Below are 23,467 nucleotides of genomic sequence, written 5' to 3' on the forward strand. Positions count from 1 at the left end.
GAATAGGCTAAATATCTCATTTTGGGGAAGAATTTCCACGATAAAAATGAGTGTGCTTCCAAAAATTATCTTTTTGTTTCAATTCATACCAAGCTGCTTCAAAGATTGGCAGAAGAAATATACTAAGATTTATTTTGAATGGCAGAAAATCTAGTATAAAGCACAAATTATTGAACGATATAAAAGAAACGGGAGGCGGTTTGCAGTACCGGATCTGAAACTGTATCATGAAGCAACTTGCCTTTCCAGGATACGGGAGTGGATGATATTAAAGAAACACCGATCTCCTGGACCTAGAAGGGTTCGATATTAGATATGGCTGGCATGCCTATCTAGGTTATGAGAAGGCCAAAGTGCATAAAGGTTTCTCAAACCATGTGATTAGGAAATCGTTATACAGTGGTACCTCGGGTTACAAACGCTTTGGGTTACGAACTTCGCTAACCATGAAATACAGTAGTTGTGAACTTTGCCCCAGGATGAGAATGGAAATTGTGTGCTGGCGGTTCAGCGGCAGCGGGAGGCCCCATTAGCAAAAGCACGCCTCAGGTTAAGAATAGTTTTGGGATAAGAACAGACCCAAGGTACCACTGTATGAAGTGTGGGATAAATATAAGACCTTTCTAGAACCCAAAACGCCTTGGTGGCTACCAATATGAGAAAATATGAGAGGTATTTGGGCAACCTATAAAGAACTGCTGGAAGAAAAATATAACAGGTTAAAACTTTAAAAATTCAAAGAAATCTGAAACTACCTGACATATTGGTTGCAATATTTCCAACTGAATGAGACTTTCCAAAAAGATTTTAAAAACCCCGGCTTTTCCATAGAGGTATTTTGAGCCTTCGAGGCTCAAAAAAGATCGGATTCAAATTAAATACAAACTACTCTCCAACATGTATAGGCTCCTCCTTGACTGGGAGCTCAAGGAGGAAGAAGTAAAATCCGTAATGGTGCAGTGGGCCAGGGACTTTGGCTATAATACCCAAATGGAATTATGGGAGAGGTGGTATTTAACACCTGTCAAACTGGCCAGAATGTTTAAATCTAGGCCAAACACCTGTTGGAAATGCAGTGAGGCGGAAGGCACAATAATCCACATGTGGGGAAACTGTAAAAGAGTTAGAGCAGGGGTCAGCAAACTTTTTCATCAGGGGGCCAGTCCACTGTCGCACAGACCTTGTGGCGAGCTGGACTATATTTTGAAATATATAAATACCCTGCAAGCCAGTCCCGCAGCTGCCTCCAGACCTGGAGGAAGAAGGCACTCTTCATGCGCTCAGGAGCGTGTCTTGGCGCTGCCCGCTCACCGGCATTCTTGACGGGCAGCAGCCGCTCCATCGGGCCAGACCCCCGGAGCTCCCAGGTGGCATGCACAACATGCTGCAGCCCGCCGTCCAAGGCCAGGTCAGCGGGCAGGCCGCGCATGCGGAGTGTCAGGCAGGTGGTGCGCAGCTCGCCCTCCAGCTGCTCCAGCGCAGACACTGAGTGCGCCACCAGCAGCAGCGCCAGGCACGGGGCCAGCAGGTGGGCCAAGCTGCAGCTGAAGCCGGGTTTACCTCAGTCCGCGGGCGGCGAGGCTTCGGATTGGCTGCAGGAACTTCCTGCAGCCAATCCGAAGCCATGCCAGCATCACGGATGTCAGTCTCCGCGCGGCGAGGTGTCCGTGGCTTCTTTTCAAGGAAACGCCGCACCTGTTTAGCTCAGCACAGACACTGACCGAGCAGGTGGCAGGGTCCACGGGCTGAATTTATGAGCCTTGTGGGCCACATCCAGCCCCCGGGCCATAGTTTGCCGACCCCTGAATTAGAGAATTTTGAGAGATAATTTACAGCAAACATAAAAAAAAATGTTTAAATGTTCTTTCCCCAAGAAGCCTGTAGCCTTCCTGCTAGGACGAATGAACAACAAAATTCCAAAGAAATTTAGGATGATTTTCATGTATGCTACAGTAGCAGCTAGAATTTTAATTGCAAAGGGTTGGAAAGTGGATGCTATCTCATCCAAGCTAGAATGGCAAAACAAAATGCAAAAATGTGCAGAACTAGCCAGACTATCAGCAAGGTTTTGAGATGTCACTGATCAAAAATTTAATAGAGAGTGGGATGTGTACAGAGTTTATTTAAAAGAACATTGCAAAAACATAAATCCGTTGGCAGGTCTGGACTGACTTTCAGCATGTAACAAGAGAACTTTATAAAAGCAATGTTATTAAAATAACCTAGAAGAGATAAAGCTTAGTGTGTAGTAAAAAAAATGTAATTTGGGAACCACAATGGGGGGATCGGAGGTCATGTGGAAACCAACTACAAACTTACCTACAACAAGCACTAATTATGAAATGAATGTTTGCTTGTTTTCTTTCTGTTGATTACTTTGTGTTGTGTAGTTTTTTTTAAAAAAAAATCAATAAAGCATTTTTTTAAAAAAAAAAAATCGATTGAGAACCAAGCTTTTAAAGCCAACTGAATCTGAGCTGGCAAAAAAACTGATTGCCTTGCCTAAGATCCAGGACAAAGCACCACCTTTGTATGGCAGGCCTACCAAAGCCGTTTGCACCAGCCGCCAAATCTCCTTCCTTTTACTCACCTGGCAAGCAGCAGTAGGAGCAGCTTGCAGCGAGAAGAAGGAGGCTTGTTCTCTCCCTGCCTCCTCACCCCCTTGGGGCACCAGAAGTACCTTTCAGCAAACCAGCACCTTTCCTGTTCCTCTCTTTTTTAAACTGTGTTTCTTAAGTTTTATATACAAATGAACAAAGCAAATAATTCAGCAATAACAGGTTATGCTGTAAAGCAGCAATTTTGTGACCCAGACCTTTTCAGGTGTTACTTGTGCATTTTCATATGCTTGTAATAAACGGAAGAAGATAATTTGTGAATCATCCACAATTTTTAGTGACAGGAGTATCATATTTCCACATAGAAAACTAGGAGAAAAATTTCTATACTTGTTTATATTGATGTTTTGAGTTGCATATGTATGAGGACGTATTCAGGTATTGCATGATTAGTTGTTCATTACCGTAGGTTTCCTTCCGTGCTCTAGTACCTACGTAAGTGTGCCGTGTTGCTCTAGCCTGAACATCACAGGCATAGCAAACAATTGGCAGTATCTGCACTTAACTGTCAACAGGAGTCAATTTGTGAGAGGAAATGGTGATAAGGCAGGAACATATTTCTCCCTTAATGTGAGGAATGCACTGCTTGGACTTCCATAGAAGGAAAAGCAAATACAGCCGGGCTTGAGAAAATACCCTTCCACCTCCCAGTAGCAACAGCAGGCTTGTCAACAGTTAGCAGACACGAGAGAAGCAAACGTTTTTGAGCACCATGAAGACTGAGACAGCCCACTGCTTCCCTCACCCACCACATGAAGCACGGAAAGGAAATTGCTGGATGTGACTCCTCCAAGTGTGGGACGTGGTTCAGTCAGGAGGGAACCTTCCCAACTCCCTGGCAGAGCTCTCAAGTGTGCTGGCCAAGACACACCTTGAGAGAGAAAGTGTTTCTGGGGTGAGTCACTTTTCTCAGATTTCACATAATGGGGGAACCTCATGCCTTCAAACCAGACGATTCCTACCTACAGCTCTCTTGTGGTAGGTGGACACACTTTATATAGTACCCAGATACACTTTTCTTCTATTCTCTCTACAACATTAATTGGGGAATAAACGGTGTTTGCTTGAGCTGACCGAGGCAAGGCACCCCTAGGCCAGGAGCAGAAGGGCTGAAGCAACAATAATGTCTGGTTCCAAAGTGGAAAGAAAGAATAGAAGTCACCTTCCAACAATTTACAATGACTCAAAGTCTAGGCTTAGGAGCATATGCCAAGCACTCTGGAGCAGCAACAGCAGCCTTGAGGGAGGGAGCTGGCTGGGCAGCGCCTGGGGCCCCATGCAATGGAGGAAGCCCAAGGACTATACAGTACAACATCCTGCTTCCCTCCTGTATAGCCAGCCACTCTCAGGGTTTTCTGTCTTTACTCTGCCCTCAATAAAGCAAACCATGGTGAACCATGCTTGTGGGATGAGGCTTATTGCACCCCGTGCCTCTGTTCTGCTCTGTGCCCACGCACTTCTCAATTGCACCCAGACTGCAGAAGGTGCCATTGGAGGCCAATGCATTTGTTTTGCCTGGCACTTTAACTGCTATTGTCTATGGCTGCTCTAACTTTTGTTATTGCTGCTGCTGATTTCGTTATTGCTGCTGCTGATTAAGGTGTTTTAATTATTTTGATGATTTTATTGTTTATACTGGATTTGTGAACTGCCCTGGTATCCCCATGTATGGATACAGTGTTCAAGGTAGAAATATTTTTGTAATTAATCAATGTATTGTCTAAGGTATAATTTAACTTCCTTATTTGGTTTTTAAAAGGAACAAGAACAACCACCCTCCAGATACAAATGGAGCAATTACATGTGCAGACAGAAAGGGGGAAAGATAGGCATACATCATTTCACAAACTTATCTGAAATGGCACAGAAACTTATATAAAAATGCAAAGCTTTTGCTTTCAGGCAACACAGAATTAGGTAGAATCATTTCTTTCCTTTCTAAATCGTCATTCCTGTTTCTTGTTCTGCCACTGAAAAGATACTCCTGATGAACTATCACTTGTGTAAAGTGAAATTGGAAGCCCATCTTAATATGTAACAAACCCCACACAAGCCTGTGAACTGGAGACTCCTGCGCTGGAGCCTCACAGACTGGGAAGTGCTGCCCCAATTGTTCCTCTGGGTAATTGTGACAGTGAAGAGCTGGACAGCCTATCCTGCATGACACTACAATTGCCCCAAAACACTTTGTTAGCTAATGGAGCATAGGGCAGAATTCAGAAGAGAGGCTATTGGCTAACAGATCAAAGGCACGTGCTCCCAGAAACTGCCCCAATGGGACTCTTACCTCAGCATGCCCACCAGGAGTCAGGGTCTTGTTGCAGCGCTCACATTTCAAACAGAACTTGTGCCAGTCCTTTCCCAAGGAAGTTACTTTCTCAGCTGCACAGCAGAGAAACAAGAAAACATGTAATCAAAATATGAACTTCCAGATGCCTACAAACTAGCTCCCCATGCCAAACACCACACCCAGAGCTCCAGAACGCAATTCTGAGACCTTTCTCTTTCCCTAAATCAGAGCCCTGTGCCTTCTTCCCAAAGCCCAGGAAGCTTCTGTTTGGCTTAGTGGGAGGGAGGCGCAATGCTCTGGCCGGATGCTGTCCCCAGTGGATGGGAAGTTGAAAAATAGACAGAAATTACAGTGGTACCTTGGGTTAGGAACACATCGGGTTACAGACCCCACCAACCCAGAAGTAGTACCTCGGGTTAACAACTTTGACCCAGGATGAGAACAGAAACCACGGTGCGGCGGCAGCAGGAGGCTCCATTAGGTAAAGTAGTACCTCTGGTTAAGAACGGTTTCAGGTTAAGAATGGACCTCCGGAACAAATTAAGTTCGTAACCAGAGATACCACTGTACCAGTTCAAGAACCCTCTATCTGCTCTTTTTCCTTCTGCTGCTGCTGCTGCAATAGTGTCTCAGAAATAATAATACAGTATGCACCCCCTTTCTGCCTTTCTCTCTTGGGGACTGAAGTACCTCAAGACCAAAAGAACCTCATTCACTGTTAAACCAGTATTTGACTTGCAGAGGTGGAATTCAAGTTTGTGTTCAAGTCAGTTAAGATATTGGGGTGAATCCTAGATCACTGAAAAGAATCTCTCTGTTTTCAAGTTCAACCCCTTCCTTTTTGGAGATTCTTACATTGCTTTTGCTTGCGATGCCTTGTTGGAATAACTGGACATGAGAAGGGGTTGCTTTCCTTCATAAGTGTAAATCACCCCATGGATGTGCAAAATTAGCCATTCTAGTTGCTATGGTAACAGCCCAGTGCCTCAACTATATCTGTGATTAATGTATGTCAGTTCAGTAATGTTTGTTAGTCTATGAGTCATCCGTCTGTTGGTGTTAGTTGTCAAGCATTGCTGGAGTTTATTTGGAGCAATGGAGATACTTTGTAATTGTACAAAGATATAGATATCTGTATCTGTAAAAGCTGACAAGCTGTATATATCTATGTCCAGAACAGTTATACTAAGCCTTAAGCTGCTTCCATGTGGTTACTGGAACTGGGAGCAACTTTTTAAATATTTATATTTTATTAAGGTGATTTCAATCAAAAGAAATATAGTGATACAGAAAAAAGAAGGAAAAGTGAGAGGGAGAAAAACAACAACAACAACAAACATATAAAAGTGAGAATTTGGAGAGGGGAAGCAATATATAATATTCCCATACAGTGGTATCTCTGGTTAAGAACTTAATTCGTTCCGGAGGTCCGTTCTTAACCTGAAGCACCACTTTCAGGGTAGTCTTAAGCACATCCAGCACCGTGGCGCAAAGATCCCTCCGCCGCCCCCTCCCTTTCCCAAAATTTAGAGCTCACTGGGCCTTGCAGCTTTCCCGAAGAGGGAGGGATGGAGAGGAGGTGATCTCCGCCCTCTTCCAGCCCCAGGGAAGGAAAGCGCCCAAAGTACAGTCTGCATATTGAACTTGTGTATTGTTAATAGATATCTATAAAAAGTAATTGCTGGCTTTTTTATTTTTGAATAAACTGTCCAATTGCTCCAATATCTCAGGTGTCTCGGAAGCTGAAAGGGCTGATGGCTCAAACATACTTGTTAGGAGATGTTGTAATTGAAGATATTGCCATTGGCTGCATCTGATAGGTGATATTTTTGTCTTAAAACAGCAAAAGCATAAAATTTATCTTCCTCATCTATCAGTTGGTCCAATGTACTGAGTACACCTGCTTCCATCCAATTTTTCCATATCACCATTTTATTTTATTTTTTGCAATTCTTAGTGTAGGGTTCCCACACATGGTAAGTTTAGCATATAAAAATGAAACAAATTTGTTTTTATTAGCCAATGTATTCCATATTCTTCTGTGATTTAATTGTTTCCAGAGTCCCCTGACATTTCAAATATTTCAATCCTAGTATTGTCCAACCAACCAAAGGTGCTATGTACATATATTCTAGGGTTGCCCACATGGGAAAATTACGGCCAACAGTGGAATTCCAATATTTAGTACTTGACAGTAGGTAAGCATAATTATATAATTCCAAATTTGGGATTTTGAAACCGCCTTCTTTAATTTGTAGGTGCATTCTCTGCAAGGATATTCTTGGTGTTGCTGAGCCCTAAAGGCATGTCCTGAACAATGAGTTTATCCTTTGAAAATATGACCCAGATATAAAAACTGGAAGTCCTATCAAGATATAAATGAATCTGGGAATAATATTCATTTTGAGAGCATTCACTCAAAGGGTAAGGTTCAATGACTCCTACCTATCAATATCTGAATAAACCTCTTTTATTAATTTAGTCATATGAATTGTAACTGTCAGGGGGCCTCAGGACAGGGAGCCTCCGCCCATCCTCCACACCAGCACCTTGACCAGTGAGAGCAGCAGCAGCAGCGGGTCAGGTGGGGGAAATGAAGTTAGCGGGATGGAGCAGTTAAGGCTCAGCGATGGAGGAGAACCCTGACCAACAGGTGGAGGGGAGCAGGCAGCCACTTCCGTCGCCTGATTTAAGGCGCGCGCCGAAACGTAAGGTTGGGGGCGGCGTTTTGGGGTTCCCAAGCTCTTATGCTGGATGTGTAACAGGAGGCGTCCATTCCCGGACTCTGTGAGTGACTGAGAGGTCATGGTTTTTGGTATCTCTGCACTGTAAATACTATGCACAATAAAACTCTTAAAGAAAACCTGAAGAAAATAGTAAATGACTGGTTTACATACCACCAACTCCTTGAGAGATACAAAATTGACATTAAAATAGGATTTGAGAAAGAGCAGTCAAAATTTGAAATGGAAGTGATAAATTCCAAGGAAAAAACTCTCTCAAAGGCTTATCAGTTATTGCTAGATTGGACAGTGATGGAAGAACAAACTAAATCCTCAATGATACACTGGGCACAAGACATAGGCCATAATATAACAACGACAAGGTGGGAAAGCCTATGGAAAATGAGCTGGAATTTCACTACATGTAACTCTATTAAAGAAAACTTAATAAAAATGTTCTATAGATGGCACATTACCCTGTATAAACTCTCGAAAATGTATAAGAACGCAAGTAACCTATGCTGGAGATGCGAGGAGGTGGGAAGTTGGTATCACATCTGGTGGGAATGTGATAAAGTTGCAAAAATTTAAAAATGACCAAAAAAAAATTAAAAAGACAAAAAAAATCTATATGCTTCTGCTGCTGCAAGAACATTGATAGTGTCTCATTGGAAAAATGCAATAACACCTAGCAAAAAAGAATGGTTTTACAAAATCTTAGAATATACGGAATTGGCTTACCTGTCAGAAAAAGTAAAAGACAACCCGAGAAACAGATTCACTGAGGAATGCAACAGTTTTTTGTATTATCTAAAAAAGCAGTGCAACACCAAAACAGCCTTTGCAATAGAATAGCTCTCGTCTTATAAGGAAAAGTGATAGCAACAAAATAGTTTAAAAATATGATATTATGATAAATAGAGTTAGAATATTAGAAGTATATGTCATGTCTTATATTTTGTTTATCTTTTATCTGAGTTTAATGGAGAGATAAAATGGGGAAGTCTAAGAACCAAGATTATTATAGAATTTAGTCCTATTTGCTGAGAAATAGAGGGCTAAGAAGTAGGAATATACATTTTTTCTCTTGTTTATATTCTTTGCCGTGACACGTCACACAGCCCAGCAGAGCGCGAGTTCGGCGTTCCCGCCCGCCACGCCGTGCCCTCCAGCTTCCCGTCGCACTCTCTGGTTCCCCGCCGCGCTTGGCCTTGCCGGAGGGTGCGACGGGAAGCTGGAGGGAGGGCACGGCGCGGCGCGTGGGAACGCCGAACTCGCGCTCTGCTGGGCTGTGCTCTGCCTCCACCTACGCCCACCAGCCCTGCCGCTCTTGTGCGCCGGCCCTGCTTCTAGGGGGGCAGCTGCCCCCCTGCCCCGCGCTGGGTACGCCCATGCACATGCGTCTTCTCCTGTGCTTGCGGTTCTGCCTCTGGTGTTTGATGTGAGGCAAATGGGCCAGGAAGGAAGGTTTAATTTCACCTGTTATCCTATGCACAAGAGAGAGTTTTAGTGCGCTCCCTGCCAGCTGATAATGTTGCAGTCAAGCTGGAAAGCCCAACCATGTACTGTATGCTCTAATTTGAAAATAGCCTAAAATATTAAAAGGCAGATACCTGATCCACACAGTGTCAGGGAGGACTTCAGTTCTAAGAGTAACTGAGATGGCAGCTGCTGCTTTGTTGTGTTCTCTCCCCCTGCCCGGTTGGTGCTTGGGGTACACTGGCTGGACACGTTCTCTGCTGCTGATATGGGAGATGCCCGTGGCTATTGCTGTTGAGTGTCAGCAAGAGGATGGTGCTAAATGTGCTATCAGGGTGTTTTTTTTCTTCTCCCTGTCAGGATACCAGCACCAAAGTAATCTGCCTGAGGTTCTGAGCTTGGGTTACATGGTGTCTGAACCTCTTGAGCTTTCAGAGTCACTTTGCTTTTGTGATGAAGCAACTATTCTGTGTTTACGAATGCCATGATAGCAAGCCATGTTGGGAAGCTCAGGTGAGATACACTTACAGTTGCTCTCAGTTTGCACACTCATTCAAGGAATAACAATTTCAGGTTTGTTACAAATCTATTAACTATCTAAGTGTGTTAATGCCAAGAGATGAAACACAGTTAGTTGCTGTAAGGGTGTTGTGAGGGACAGGGGATATCGCGAAGTCCCTCCCCTCCTGAGTTCAAGCCAATCACCGAGCACAGGGGAAAGCAGAGAGAGTTCCGATTCCAGTGGGGAAGCAGGAAGTCGTGTCCGAGGCTCAGGCAAGGTAGAGGAGCCAGGGTCCCAGGTGGGACAGGAAGGGGCGAATAAGGGGGGGAGACCCATCCCCCCAACGCCAGAACTACGCAGAAAGAGGAGGGGAAAGAGGATGGGTCTGCCAAAGCTTTTGTGTTGGAGAAAGACGCGCCAAAAGCCATTAGGAGGTTCTGAAACCGACTGATCACATCACTCCGTGTAAATAGCATGACTTCAGCACTGTAAATACGCAGCACCAATAAAAGAATAAAATGCAGAGCTGCGTAGCGTCGTTACTCTGAAGTAGTCCACTCCGGCCACTGTGACAGCAACCTCCTAATCCTTTTTGGGCTACTTTGGAGTTGCCGGGATGAGCGTGTCAGAGGCGGAGAGATGGCGGCAGATCGCGGAGCAAGCCCAGCAAGAACTGCAGCAGCTGTCGCTGCAGGCGCAGGGGGAATTGAAGGCAGCTAAAGAAGAGACTAAGAAGGTACAGGACGACCGGCTACAACTTGCGGAACAGGTGAGAGCGCTACAGGAAAGAGAGCAGGAATTAAGGGCGGTGGCGGTAGACCTCCAAAACAAGCTGGATGCAGAGAAAAACAAGGCGGGAGGGGCACCCCAAGTCCAAGTGCTGCCAGGAAGGAGAGCCGGGACCCTAGTAAGCAAGTTCAATGGAGACCCGAGGGAATATCAGGGCTTTGAGACTGAGATTGTGTATGCTCTTGAGCTGCACCACGATGAGTTCCCTGATGATGAGCACAGGGTAGCGTTTATTGTGGAGCACCTTACCGGGGCAGCCAGGGAGTGGCTAAGACCGTTAATCGCAACAAAGAATCCTTGCATGAAGAATGTCAAACTATTTCTAGAAGGTTTGAAAACGATGTATTCGTCCGATAGTCATATGGACCAGACTAAGGAGGAACTTCATAATTTACGCCAAGGAAATATGACAGTTCGCGCGTATTGGGCGAAATTCACCATGCTGGTGCACAGATTGGGGTGGGAACTGGAGTCACCCCCAATGCAAGCGGCGTTCTACTTGGGGTTGCATGAGGAGGTGAAGGATGAGCTCTCGAGAGGTCCAAAGCCCAGTAATATGGATCAGCTGAGCAAAGCGGCTCTGGCGGTGGGGGTGAGACAGGAATCCCGGTGGAGCGACAAGCAAGCAACGCGCGCAAAGTGGGCTTGGTTCCCACGGTCGCAGGAGAAGCCACTCCCCCAACAACCCTTTCAAGCCACGCCTGGGGCCAGTCAGGACCAGGAACCCATGCAGATTGATAGCGCGCGCGCGCGGGCTTTTCAAACCCCAGCGGCGCCAAGACGCAAGGAGGGAAGGGGTGGGAATTGCTTTCTCTGCAACTCCCCCCAGCATCTCGTCAGAGACTGCCCACATCGCAGGGAGTGGCAAGGAAAGGCGGGAACGGTTGTGCCCTCCCCCACTGACGCAGCACCACAGCAGGGAAACGGGAAAGCCTGGCTGCAGGAGACAAGGGGCAGCAGCCAGGCACAGTCAGCAGACATCAGCCCCAGCCCACCCACCCGCACGGAGAGGAGCAGAGCCAGCCCACCCCTCCCAGAGCAGGAGTGGTTCTAGAAGTGACGCTCACGCTCCCAAATGGCTATCCCCTGACGGTCCTCGCCCTAATTGACAGTGGTGCCTCAGCCAACTTCTTCTCGAGAAACTTTGCAGAAGAGCACCAGATCCAGCTTCTGCAGCTGGATTTTCCCCTGCACGTGGCAACCATTGACGGCAGAGAGCTGCTGGGAGGGGCCATCACTCATCAAACCCCCCCCCCCATGAGAATGACGGTGGGAAGGCACTCAGAGACACTGGCATTCAACGTCACAACCATCTCAGACCCCCCCATCGTCTTGGGCATGAGCTGGCTGGCGCGCCACGACCCCTCCATCAGTTGGCACCAGAGATGCATCACTTTTGGATCGGACTTTTGCCTGGAACATTGCATGCAGCACCAACCAGGGGAGGGGCCTCCCATAGCCACGGTGGCCACCATGCACGTCAAGGGGGGTGAGGCGATACCCAAGCCCTGGCACATGGAAAGGGAGGGGGAGGGGGAGGGAGCACGGGAGAGCAGTTCACCATGGCGCTGGGAAGCGGAGTTTGAGGAACCAGAGGATGAGGTATGGGTGTCACCGAGATCCACCCAGTCAGAGGAAGGAGCAGATTGGCAGAACATTTTTACCCCCACCAGCTCTGACGCCACGGACTTTTGGGGATTCCAATCCTCCCAGGCGGAAGGGGGGGGCGTGCAGGACTGGGGGGAGGTGTTCACACCAACGGGCTCGGAAAGCACTGAGTTCTTAGGCTTCCAGTCGTCACCGACACCTGGGGGGGACCTGGGGAGGGGTGAAGGAGAGCTTGGGAGGGGGGTGGATGTGAGGGACAAGGGATATCGCGAAGTCCCTCCCCTCCTGAGTTCAAGCCCATCCCCGAGCACAGGGGAAAGCAGAGAGAGTTCCGATTCCAGTGGGGAAGCAGGAAGTCGTGTCCGAGGCTCAGGCAAGGTAGAGGAGCCAGGGTCCCAGGTGGGACAGGAAGGGGCGAATAAGGGGGGGAGACCCATCCCCCCAACGCCAGAACTACGCAGAAAGAGGAGGGGAAAGAGGATGGGTCTGCCAAAGCTTTTGTGTTGGAGAAAGACGCGCCAAAAGCCATTAGGAGGTTCTGAAACCGACTGATCACATCACTCCGTGTAAATAGCATGACTTCAGCACTGTAAATACGCAGCACCAATAAAAGAATAAAATGCAGAGCTGCGTAGCGTCGTTACTCTGAAGTAGTCCACTCCGGCCACTGTGACAGGTGTTGTTGTGGTTACTCTTGAGTAACAACGTCCGAGTCTGCTCTGTCTTTAAGAGTTTTATTCTGCATAGTATTTACAGTGCAGAGATAGCAAAAACCATGACCTCTCAGTCACTCGCAGAATCCGGGAGTTACGCCTTCTGTTACGTGTCCAGCATAAGAGCTTGGGAACCCCAAAACGCCTCCCGCCCCCTCGACCTTACGTTTCGGCGCGCGCCTTAAATCAGGCGACGGAAGTGGCTACCTGCTCCCCTCCACCTGTTGGTCAGGACTCTCCTCCATCGCTGAGCCTTAACTGCTCCATCCCGCTAACTTCCTCATTTCCCCCGCCTGACCCACTGCTGCTGCTGCTCTCACTGGTCAAGGTGCTGGTGTGGAAGATGGGCGGAGGCTCCCTGTCCTGAGATCCCCTGACATCCACCCCCCTCAGGCCCCCCCTTCCCTCCCGAGGCGGGCTGTTGGATGGGCGAGGGTGGAAATCCCTCAAACGAAATGTCGTCCAAGTCTGTCATGGCAAACACTTGCTGCCAGTCCGTTTCTTCCTGTGAACTCTCGGGAAACCCTCTGAAAGAACCTTCCCCCTCATCAGTGTCCGCAAACACCACTTCCCATCCCCACATTTGACATTCCCGTGGTTCCTCTTCCCATTCCTCCTCACTGCCCCCCTCCTCGCTGGCTGGAAACCCTTTGAAGACTTCTTCGTCATCCGTGGGTGCAAAAACCTCCCCCACCCACATGCTGGGAGGTTTGGGTCTCTCTGGGAACAGTGCATGAAACTCCTCTACTAAGTACCCCTCCTCCACATTTTCTGTTGGCACCCAGGCATTGTCTGATGGTGGAGCCCCCTCCCACGCGACCAGGTATTCCAAACCCTCCTTCCCTCATCTGGAGTCCAGAATCTCAGTTGCCTTGTTGTCCAATGCCCCCTCCACTATGTCGGGTGGGGGAGGCCCTCCCGTTTCCCCTCTTTGGAACCCGTGTCCTCTATATGGGGAGATCAGGGACCTGTGAAACACCGGGTGTATTCTCATGTACTCAGGTAACTGCCGCTTGAACACTACTGGGTTGATCTGCTGCAACACCCTAAAGGGGCCCAGCCTTCTGGGCGTCACCTTTTTGCACCTCCCTGTGGACGACAGCCACACCAGGTCACCCTCCTTGATGGTTTCCCCTGGCCTCCTATGCCTGTCCACCCCACCCCCCTCTTATAGGCTTCCTTGGCCTGTTCCAGGTTCTCCTTGAGTTGCTGATGTACTGCCTCCATTTCTCCTGCCCAATCCTCTGCTGCAGGAGCCTCCTCCTCAAACCTCCCCCTGGAACCTGGAAAGGCTCTCGGATCCCGCCCATAATTGGCCTTAAAGGGTGCGGTTCCTGTGGACACATGTACCACATTCTTATACACGAACTCAGCCAAGGGCAATCGATCCACCCAATCATTTTGCCTCTGATTGACATAGCATCTCAAATACTGCTGTAAAATTGCATTGGCCCCCTACTGCTGCTACTGCTGCCACCGCCGGCCCCCTCCCTCGGCAGCCACCACACTCCGGCTCCTCCCCCGCCTCCTCCCCCACCCCGCCGTGTGCGCTTCCTCCCTTCCCTTCCCTCCTGTGCCTTGGCCCCGCCCCTTGGCCCCCCTAGTTTTGATCCTGGGTATGCCCCTGCGCATGTGGCCTTTGCTCTCACATACCAAAAGCTGTGGCCAACATGTAGTCCAGGGTGACTACAACTTTTGGTGGCTAAGAAATCCACATGCCCTAGAAAAATAGGGACAAGCCATTCATAGAATCATAGAATCATAGAGTTGGAAGAGACCACAAGGGCCATCCAGTCCAACCCCCTGCCAAGCAGGAAACACCATCAAAGCATTCCTGACAGATGGCTGTCAAGCCTCTGCTTAAAGACCTCCAAAGAAGGAGACTCCACCACACTCCTTGGCAGCAAATTCCACTGCCGAACAGCTCTTACTGTCAGGAAGTTCTTCCTAATGTTTAGGTGGAATTTTCTTTCTTGTAGTTTGAATCCGTTGCTCCGTGTCCGCTTCTCTGGAGCAGCAGAAAACAACCTTTCTCCCTCCTCTATATGACATCCTTTTATATATTTGAACATGGTTATCATATCACCCCTTAACCTTCTCTTCTCCAGGCTAAACATACCCAGCTCCCTAAGCCGTTCCTCATAAGGCATCGTTTCCAGGCCTTTGACCATTTTGGTTGCCCTCTTCTGGACACGTTCCAGCTTATCAGTATCCTTCTTGAACTGTGGTGCCCAGAACTGGACACAGTACTCCAGGTGAGGTCTGACCAGAGCAGAATACAGTGGTACTATTACTTCCCTTGATCTAGATGCTATACTCCTATTGATGCAGCCCAGAATTGCATTGGCTTTTTTAGCTGCTGCATCACACTGCTGACTCATGCCAAGTTTGTGGTCTACCAAGACTCCTAGATCCTTTTCACATGTACTGCTCTCAAGCCAGGTGTCTCCCATCCTGTATTTGTGCCTTTCATTTTTTTTGCCCAAGTGTAGTACTTTACATTTCTCCTTGTTAAAATTCATCTTGTTTGCTTTGGCCCAGTTGTCTAATCTGTTAAGGTCATTCTGAAGTGTGATCCTGTCCTCTGGGGTGTTAGCCACCCCTCCCAATTTGGTGTCATCTGCAAACTTGCTCAGGATGCCCTCAAGCCCATCATCCAAGTCATTGATAAAGATGTTGAACAAGACTGGGCCCAAGACAGAACCCTGTGGCACCCCACTAGTCACTTCTCTCCAGGATGAGGAGGAGCCATTGATGAGCACCCTTTGGGTTCGGTCAGTAAGCCAGCTACAAATCCACTGAATGGTAGCATTGTCTAGCCCACATTTTACCAGCTTCTTTACAAGAATATCATGGGGCACCTTGTCAAAGGCCTTGCTGAAATCAAGATAGGCTACATCCACAGCGTTCCCTTCATCTACCAGGCTTGTAATTCTGTCAAAAAATGAGATCAGATTAGTCTGACATGACTTATTTTTCAGGAACCCATGCTGACTTTTAGTGATCACAGAGTTTCTTTCTAGGTGCTCACAGACTGTTTGCTTAATGATCTGCTCTAGAATCTTTCCTGGTATTGATGTCAGGCTGACTGGGCGGTAATTGTTTGGGTCCTCTCTTTTCCCCTTTTTGAAAATAGGGACAACATTTGCCCTCCTCCAGTCTGCTGGAACTTCGCCTGTTCTCCAGGAATTTTCAAAGATTATTGCCAGTGGTTCTGAAATCACCTCTGCCAGTTCTTTTAATACTCTTGGATGTAGTTCATCTGGCCCTGGAGACTTGAATACATCTAAACTAGCCAAGTATTCTTGTACTACCTCCTTACTTGTTCTGGGCTGTATTTCACCTGCTGAATCATCTGCTCCATATTCTTCAGGTCGGGCGTTGTTTTCTTTCTTGGAGAAGACTGAGGCAAAGAAGGCATTGTGGAGTTCTGCCCTTTCTCTGTCCCCTGTTTGCATTTCACCATCTTCTCCTCTGAGTGACCCCACTGTTTCCTTGTTTTTCCTTTTGCTACGGACATACCCATAAAAGCCCTTTTTATTTCTTTTAACCTCTCTAGCGAGCCTGAGTTCATTCTATGCTTTAGCTTTTCTGACTTTGTCTCTACACGTGCTGGCTATATGTTTGAATTTTGAGCCTTGGAATGAAAACACCAGATTTCAACCCCATGGCACAATTGCATGGGGTTAGCTAGCCACTGCACTAGTAGGCAGATCTTGGTAGCAGGAGCAGAAGAAACAGTGCTAAGGTCCACTATTCAACTCCTCTCAAAAGCTGAGACACCAGGTGCTTTTCTGGCTGTAAACTAGAAGAAGAGGAGGAGGAGGAGGAGGAGGAGGAGGAGGAGGAGGAGGAGGAGGAGGAGTTTGGATTTGATATCCCGCTTTATCACTAGCCGAAGGAGTCTCAAAGCGGCTAACATTCTCCTTTCCCTTCCTCCCCACAACAAACCCTCTGTGAGGTGAGTGGGGCTGAGAGGCTTCAGAGAAGTGTGACTAGCCCAAGGTCACCCAGCAGCTGCATGCGGAGGAGCAGGGAAGATTACAAGTCCACCGCTCTTAACCACTGCACCACACTGGCTCTCTAGACCTGCAGGTCCCATTTCTTCCATACCCTGCCTAGTCTCTTTGTAATTCCTTGGCAGTTCAACTTGTCCTCAATAGTATGACAGTGAAAGCACTGAAGCACAAGAGGAAATGAATCAGACTTGCAGCTCTTCCTCCTCAGAAAGGCCTGCTGCCCAGGGGGAGACAAAGACACCACCCTCTGCAGGAATCCAAACGGAGGGAGATTTTCTACTGACACGTTCAGATGCTTCCCAGTCTACTTCCAGCTTCTTACCCAGGAATAGAGATAGAAAGCAAGGTCATTCAGTGAAGAAGCACCCAAGGAACCCAATTCCTTTGGGAAGTCACTTCCCCAAGAAGTATAGAATCATAGAGTTGGAAGAGACCACAAGGGCCATCCAGTCCAACCCCCTGCCAAGCAGGAAACACCATCAAAGCATTCCTGACAGATGGCTGTCAAGCCTCTGCTTAAAGACCTCCAAAGAAGGAGACTCCACCACACTCCTTGGCAGCAAATCCCACTGTCAAACAGCTCTTACTGTCAGGAAGTTCTTCCTAATGTTTAGGTGGAATCTTCTTTCTTGTAATTTGAATCCATTGCTCCATGTCTGCTTCTCTGGAGCAGCAGAAAACAATCTTTCTCCCTCCTCTATATGACATCCTTTTATATATTTGAACATGGCTATCATATCACCTGGACACAGTACTCCAGGTGAGGTCTGACCAGAGCAGAATACAGTGGTACTATTACTTCCCCTAGATGCTATTGATGCAGCCCAGAATTGCATTGGCTTTCTGAGCTGCTGCATCACACTGTTGACTCATGTCAAGTTTGTGGTCTACCAAGACTCCGAGATCCTTTTCACATGTACTGCTCTCAAGCCAGGTGTCACCCATCCTGTATTTGTGCCTTTCATTTATTTATTTATTTTGCCCAATTGTAGTACTTTACATTTCTCCCTGTTAAAATTCATCTTGTTTGCTTTGGCCCAGTTGTCTAATCTGTTAAGGTCATTTTGAAGTGTGATCCTGTCCTCTGGGGTATTAGCCACCCCTCCCAATTTGGTGTCATATGCAAACTTGCTCAGGATGCCATCAAGCCCATCATCCAAGTCATTGATAAAGATGTTTAATCCACTGAATGGTAGCATTGTCTAGCCTGCATTTTACCAGCTTCTTTACAAAAATATCATGGGGCACCTTGTCAAAGGCCTTGCTGAAATCAAGATAGGCTACATCCACAGCGTTCCCTTCATCTACCAGGCTTGTAATTCTGTCAAAAAATGAGATCAGATTAGTCTGACGTGACTTATTTTTCAGAAACCCATGCTGACTTTTAGTGATCACAGTGATCCTTTCTACCGGTAGGTGCTCACAGACCGTTTGCTTAATGATCTGCTCTAGAATCTTTCCTGGTATTGATGTCAGGCTGACTGGGCGGTAATTGTTTGGGTCCTCTCTTTCCCTCTTTTTGAAAATACCGGTAGGGACAACATTTGCCCTCCTCCAGTCTGCTGGAACTTCGCCTGTTCTCCAGGAATTTTCAAATATTATTTCCAGTGGTTCTGAAATCACCTCTGCCAGTTCTTTTAATACTCTTGGATGTAGTTCATCTGGCCCTGGAGACTTGAATACATCTAAACTAGTTATCACCACTAGCTTAGATGTTCTTAAAGGAAGAGTTCCTGGAGTAGAGGCCTATCAATTAGCTAGTCGCTATTGCAGACAAACACAATCTTTATGTCCATAGGCATTGTACTTCTCAATGCAAATATGCTGATATGCAGGGCCGTCTCTAGGCCCGGGCCGGGTGGCGCAAGGCGCCAGGGCGTCTGGCCACCAGCGGCGCAGAAGGGGCACCGAACGGCTGGTCTCTGGGAGCAGTGCTGCCCCCCCCCCACGGCGGCAGTAACGTGCAGCCCTTGAGCTTCCTCTCCTCTTCTCCTCTTGAAGCAGAATCAGCCAGACTCCTGCCTGCCTCACCCTAGGCAGGATTCTCGCTGATTCTGCTTCAGGAGGAGAGGAGAGGAAGCTCAAGGGCTGTGCGCCCTCGCCAGGTGGCTCTAGGTGCCGTTGCAGCGGCTGGGGCTGGGGCTGCTCCTCCTCCTGCTGGACGTGCTGTGGGCCAGGGAAGTGCTCCCGGCTCAGGGGGTCCTGAGGCCGCTGCCGCCGCATTCCTTACTGGCGGCAGTGGCGGCGCTGTCATCCTCTGCCTCCGCGGCACCTGGTGGCCACAACGCCGCGCCCGCTCTGGGCAGCAGTGGCAGCAGCGGTTCCCCCAGTGGTGAGGCGGCACGGAGCAGCAATGCCTGGAGGGCGCCTCCGCCATGCTGGGCCGGGCAAAGTGCTGCTCAGCGCTCCAGCAGGCCCGAGGGGGCCGAGCGAGGAAGCTGCTCTCCTGCTGGGGCCTCGGAGGAGGGGCTGCCGCTGTCACACCTGCGCTGCTCGCTCTAATTATATAGCAGATGCAGCTGGTGCAGTTTCCCGGCCCGGGAGGGGCTCGCGGGAGCTGCTAGGGGAGGCTTCCGGGGGTGGCGGCTCTGCTTGCCTGCCCGGCTGCCTCGTCCGGATCCCATCCTTCCCCAAAAGGTCAGTAATTCTGGGAAAGGGGGGGGCGCCGGAGGGACCTTTGCACCACGGCGCCGGAGGGGCTTAAGACGGCCCTGCTGATATGTACATATTACTTTCACACTCTGTGGGCAGTTGGTTGTAAATGGGCCCATGAAAGTGGCAGGGAGGGAGGCGGCTGCAGTCTCACAAATTATCCGCTATGTTATGTTCTCTCACAAATCTCACAGATCCATAAATCATTATTGTATTATGCTCTTTAGAACTCTCAGCAGTTTTTAATACTTTAGGGTGGCAAATTCTGGCAAACTGCTTGTGGAATCTTGCAAGAAGCAGATTTTTAAAAGTTAAGTTGCCCACACAGACCATGTTGGCCAAGTTTCTGTGCTACTTTGGAAATGTCCTGAAAGGATCAGTGCTATCACCTCTGGGATGCCAAATGAAGCTGCTGGATGAAACTGTCCAGAGGTTGGACATACCAGTGTGATAAAAGCCTTTTGCTATCAATCCAGCCATTGACACTGTGGCCAAGTGAGTGAGGAGAAGCCGCTTGTGACAGAGTCCAGACAAGTTGATTAGGATGGCAGGGCTGATGGCTGCCTGCCACTTACGGTTCCCTCTCTCCCCACGGGAAGGTGTTTGCTGTTTAGAAAGACTGCAGGGCCCAGGGTTCTTCTAAGTTATAATTACATATTTACAGGAGAATATGCTTGCTGCTGCACACATATAGATTGTGCCCTAGTAGTGCTGCAGGAGTGTCCACAGTCACACATCATCACTCCTGCTTCATTAGTCATGGCTGCTATTAACCCTCCACTTCATGGGACACGAACCACATGCTTAGAACCCTTGTTCTGGGTTTTGCAGAAGCAGCACCGCACTGCCAAGCCCAACTGGGAAGTGCGAAAAACTACATGTGAGAAGGACAAATTTCTCTCTTGGAAAGGGGGCCATTGCTTCTCAGTCTCTTCAGGATTCCATAGAAGGCAGGAGCAATGAGACATTGAGGGCACTTCCTTCTGAAGTCCAACTTGCGAAACAGAAGCCACCTCTCCCTTCTTCTTCATCCTTCTCTTTGTTTGCTGCAAGGAGCTGGGCTTAAGAAGGAACTCTTTTGTAAAAATAAATAAATAAATAAACTATGAGAAAAGAGGGACATGGTTTCTTCACCTTCTCATCCATTCTTTGCAGGATGTAGCAGTGAGGTTCAGGGAGCACTTTTCCCGTTGGCTCAGACCAAAGGCCCATCTAGTGCAGCCTCCTGTTTTCACAAGGCCATAATCCGGAGCTGCACTCTCCCCACGAAGGATTCCCAGCAACTGGTCAGGAGAACTGGCTCTTCATGGCTCATCCCAGGAAAGTAAAGACAAGCAGAAGGTGCTTCTCCCTTAATGCCCTTCAGCACAGCTGATGCAGTATTTTCTGCAGTAACCTGGACATGGGATTAAAAGGTGGTCCACACAGTCCTACATAGATTTCTAGATTGCCCAACAAAGATGCCCTTCTCCATAACCATGCTCTTTCTATAGGGTCTACTCACAAGTAGACATTTTGCAAAGATCCATTGTGTTGCTAAGTGAAAGGCTTCTGTTTGCAAATTCAGCCTATGTTATTGATCTGGGCTAGGGATTTGTGATGAATACTGTACTTCCAATTTACCCCTTGAAATTTCCCTGATGACACTTTTTCTTCCTGCAGGGGGAGATCTTAAAATTACTCATGTGCTCTATTTTTATTTTTATTTTCAATAGTTAAATAGTGGGGAAGGGCCATAGCTGGGTGGGAGAATACCAGAAAGACACCCACCTGAAACCTTGGACTAAAAGTCAACAATACTGAGCTACCGGGATCAAAGGTCTGACTTGGAATAAGGCCGTTTCCTCCGAGTCCTGCAAAGCATTGGAAGTAAAAAGCCCATCTTTGTCTTGCAGCTGCACTTTATCACAAATATAGCTACGAATTGATGGGGGGAAATGCTGAAGGTTTACTCTGAAAATCATGTAGCTGCTCCATAGTAAGTAAGTAAACAAAAGATGGCAAATCCAGAGAAAAAGCACTCAAATGAAAAAGCCCTTTCAAATGAAAGCTCCCAGGCACTTGCTGTTCCACGCACATGATATCACCCCCTTCAAATGTTCACTATATGCTTTAGCCTAAACCAGATCATGATGATTATGTAATCTCTGGAGCTTCACACAAAAATCTTAGGGGAAAATCTAAAAATGCTTCTACTTGCTCTCTTCATACTCCACACCAAGCTTGCTATTCACTGTGGTACTGGACAATTTTCAGCAGTACAAATTCCTGTACAATTAGCCACGTTACCCATGTTGCAGCCAAAACAAAAAGTCCCGTAGCATCTTAAACCACAAGCACCACAAGCTTTCACAGAGCACTTCATTTTAAGTATCTGAGAAACTGCTAATGTTTTTGTCACCCAAAATCAATGGAGCAAACTAAGGGAAGAAGTGATGGTGTGCTATAAAAAAGGAAAGCAAAAAGGAAGAAACCAGACTGCAATCAGTCCAACTTGCTGAGCTGCTCATAAAGGGAACGTAGGAAACAAAATCCAGTCCGTAAAGCAAAACTCGGCCTCTAACAAGCAGCCAGTGCAGGAAGCAGCGACAACATGAAGCCCCAGAGACAGCCTGCCAGAAGCCAGGACAGAAGCCCAGTGTTCTTTCCAGAGAGGAAAGTGGGCTGGTCATGAAGCAGAGAAATGTTTCCTACTGTACGGAATGCAACAGTTCAGAAAGTAAAAAGATGACAGTCTGCTTCATTTCTTCCAACTTCCCTGCCTTCCTGGCTGGAAGACACAGCAGGCAATTTAGTGGGAAAGGAAGGGGGGAAGCCAGCATCTGGGACATAGCCAAGGACCAGGAGTATCTATATGCAGTTGTTAATTCCACACACGGGATTAAGCTCGACCATATCCAATGCATGCATTTCCAAAGAGGTGGCAGTTCCATGGACGTCATTCTTTCCCCTGCTGCTACACAGCAGCTGGCTGGGCGTATGCATTGGCAGGCATGTGGTGGCTGGCGGGCTCAGCTCCAGAACAGAGAGCCTGTTCCAAGCTCCTCTAGAGGAAGTTTTGATATAGGTTTTGGGGTCCTTCCCAACTGTGCAGGCAGCAAGGCCCAGGAAGGAAACTGTAGGCAGCAGCATGTCACCCAGGAAAGTTCTGGGAAGCAGCAGCCTCAAAGGGTTTCCATAGTTTGGTGGGAAGAACATCCTCTGGGGAGAGTGTTCTTCCCACCTAGGCCCTCTATAGTACCGGTAAAAGGGGATAATTACAGTGGTACCTCGAGTTATGAAGGCCTTGGCTTACATTTTTTTGGGTTACGAATGTTTTTAACCTGGAAGTGAGTGTTCCGAGCTCTGCCTGGAGCCCCAACATCCGCGGAGGCTCCGCAATCGGCCTCCAGCTGTGAGAGCTTTCCAAAGCCTTTCCAACTGCCCAGAGCCAGGCCCTGATGTCCTCAGGATGCCCAGCAGGGCGCATCCCAGCCCCAAAGTTAGGTAAGAAACACTTACCTAATGAAGACCAAGAGCAGTGAAGCTGTTAAGAAAACAAAGATGAGCCTGGGCCAAAAAGCCCTTTACCACCCCTTGCCCCCCCCCACGGCTGCAGAAAGATGGGTGGCACCTAGCCAGGTAAGCCCACCTACCCTGTGGGAGGGGGGGAGTGGAAGATTTTGGGATTCTGCAAGGGATTTTGGGATTTGTTTATGTGAGTCTGCCCTGTGCCTTTGTCTCTGCTTTGCTCCTTTGTTTGGGGGGCTTCTGGGGGACTCTGCCTTCTGTCATTGTTTTAAGGATTGTGTGGAGCCCAGTTCAGCTACTGGTTGATTGTGTGACTGCAGAAATGGATAAAAGCACCCATCAGTGCATGTAAGAAAAAAATAATTTTCATCTACAATACTGTCTTATTTATTTTATAGCACAGTACATTGATTATTGCCTTCATTTTATGGATCAATGGTCTCATTAGACAGTAAAATTCATGTTAAATTGCTGTTTTGGGGTGTGTTTTTCATTGTCTGGAACGGATCAATCCACTTTTCCATTACTTTGAATGGGAAAGTGCGTTTCAGGTTAAGAACGCTT

At 47.8% G+C, this 23,467-nt stretch overlaps 1 protein-coding gene across 1 annotated transcript in view; it reads right to left on the reverse strand.

Moving 5' to 3' along the window:
* Positions 1 to 23,467, reverse strand: part of LOC118078516 (cysteine-rich protein 2) — a 46,529-nt gene that overhangs the window by 14,197 nt on the left and 8,865 nt on the right. Inside the window, exon 2 of the mRNA XM_035102413.2 lies at positions 4,906 to 5,000. Within this exon, the coding sequence (XP_034958304.1) occupies positions 4,906 to 5,000 (95 nt within the window). The remainder of the gene's footprint in view (positions 1 to 4,905; positions 5,001 to 23,467) is intronic.

The sequence above is a fragment of the Zootoca vivipara genome, chromosome 7 (genome assembly GCF_963506605.1).
Source record: "Zootoca vivipara chromosome 7, rZooViv1.1, whole genome shotgun sequence".
NCBI classification, from domain to species: domain Eukaryota; kingdom Metazoa; phylum Chordata; class Lepidosauria; order Squamata; family Lacertidae; genus Zootoca; species Zootoca vivipara.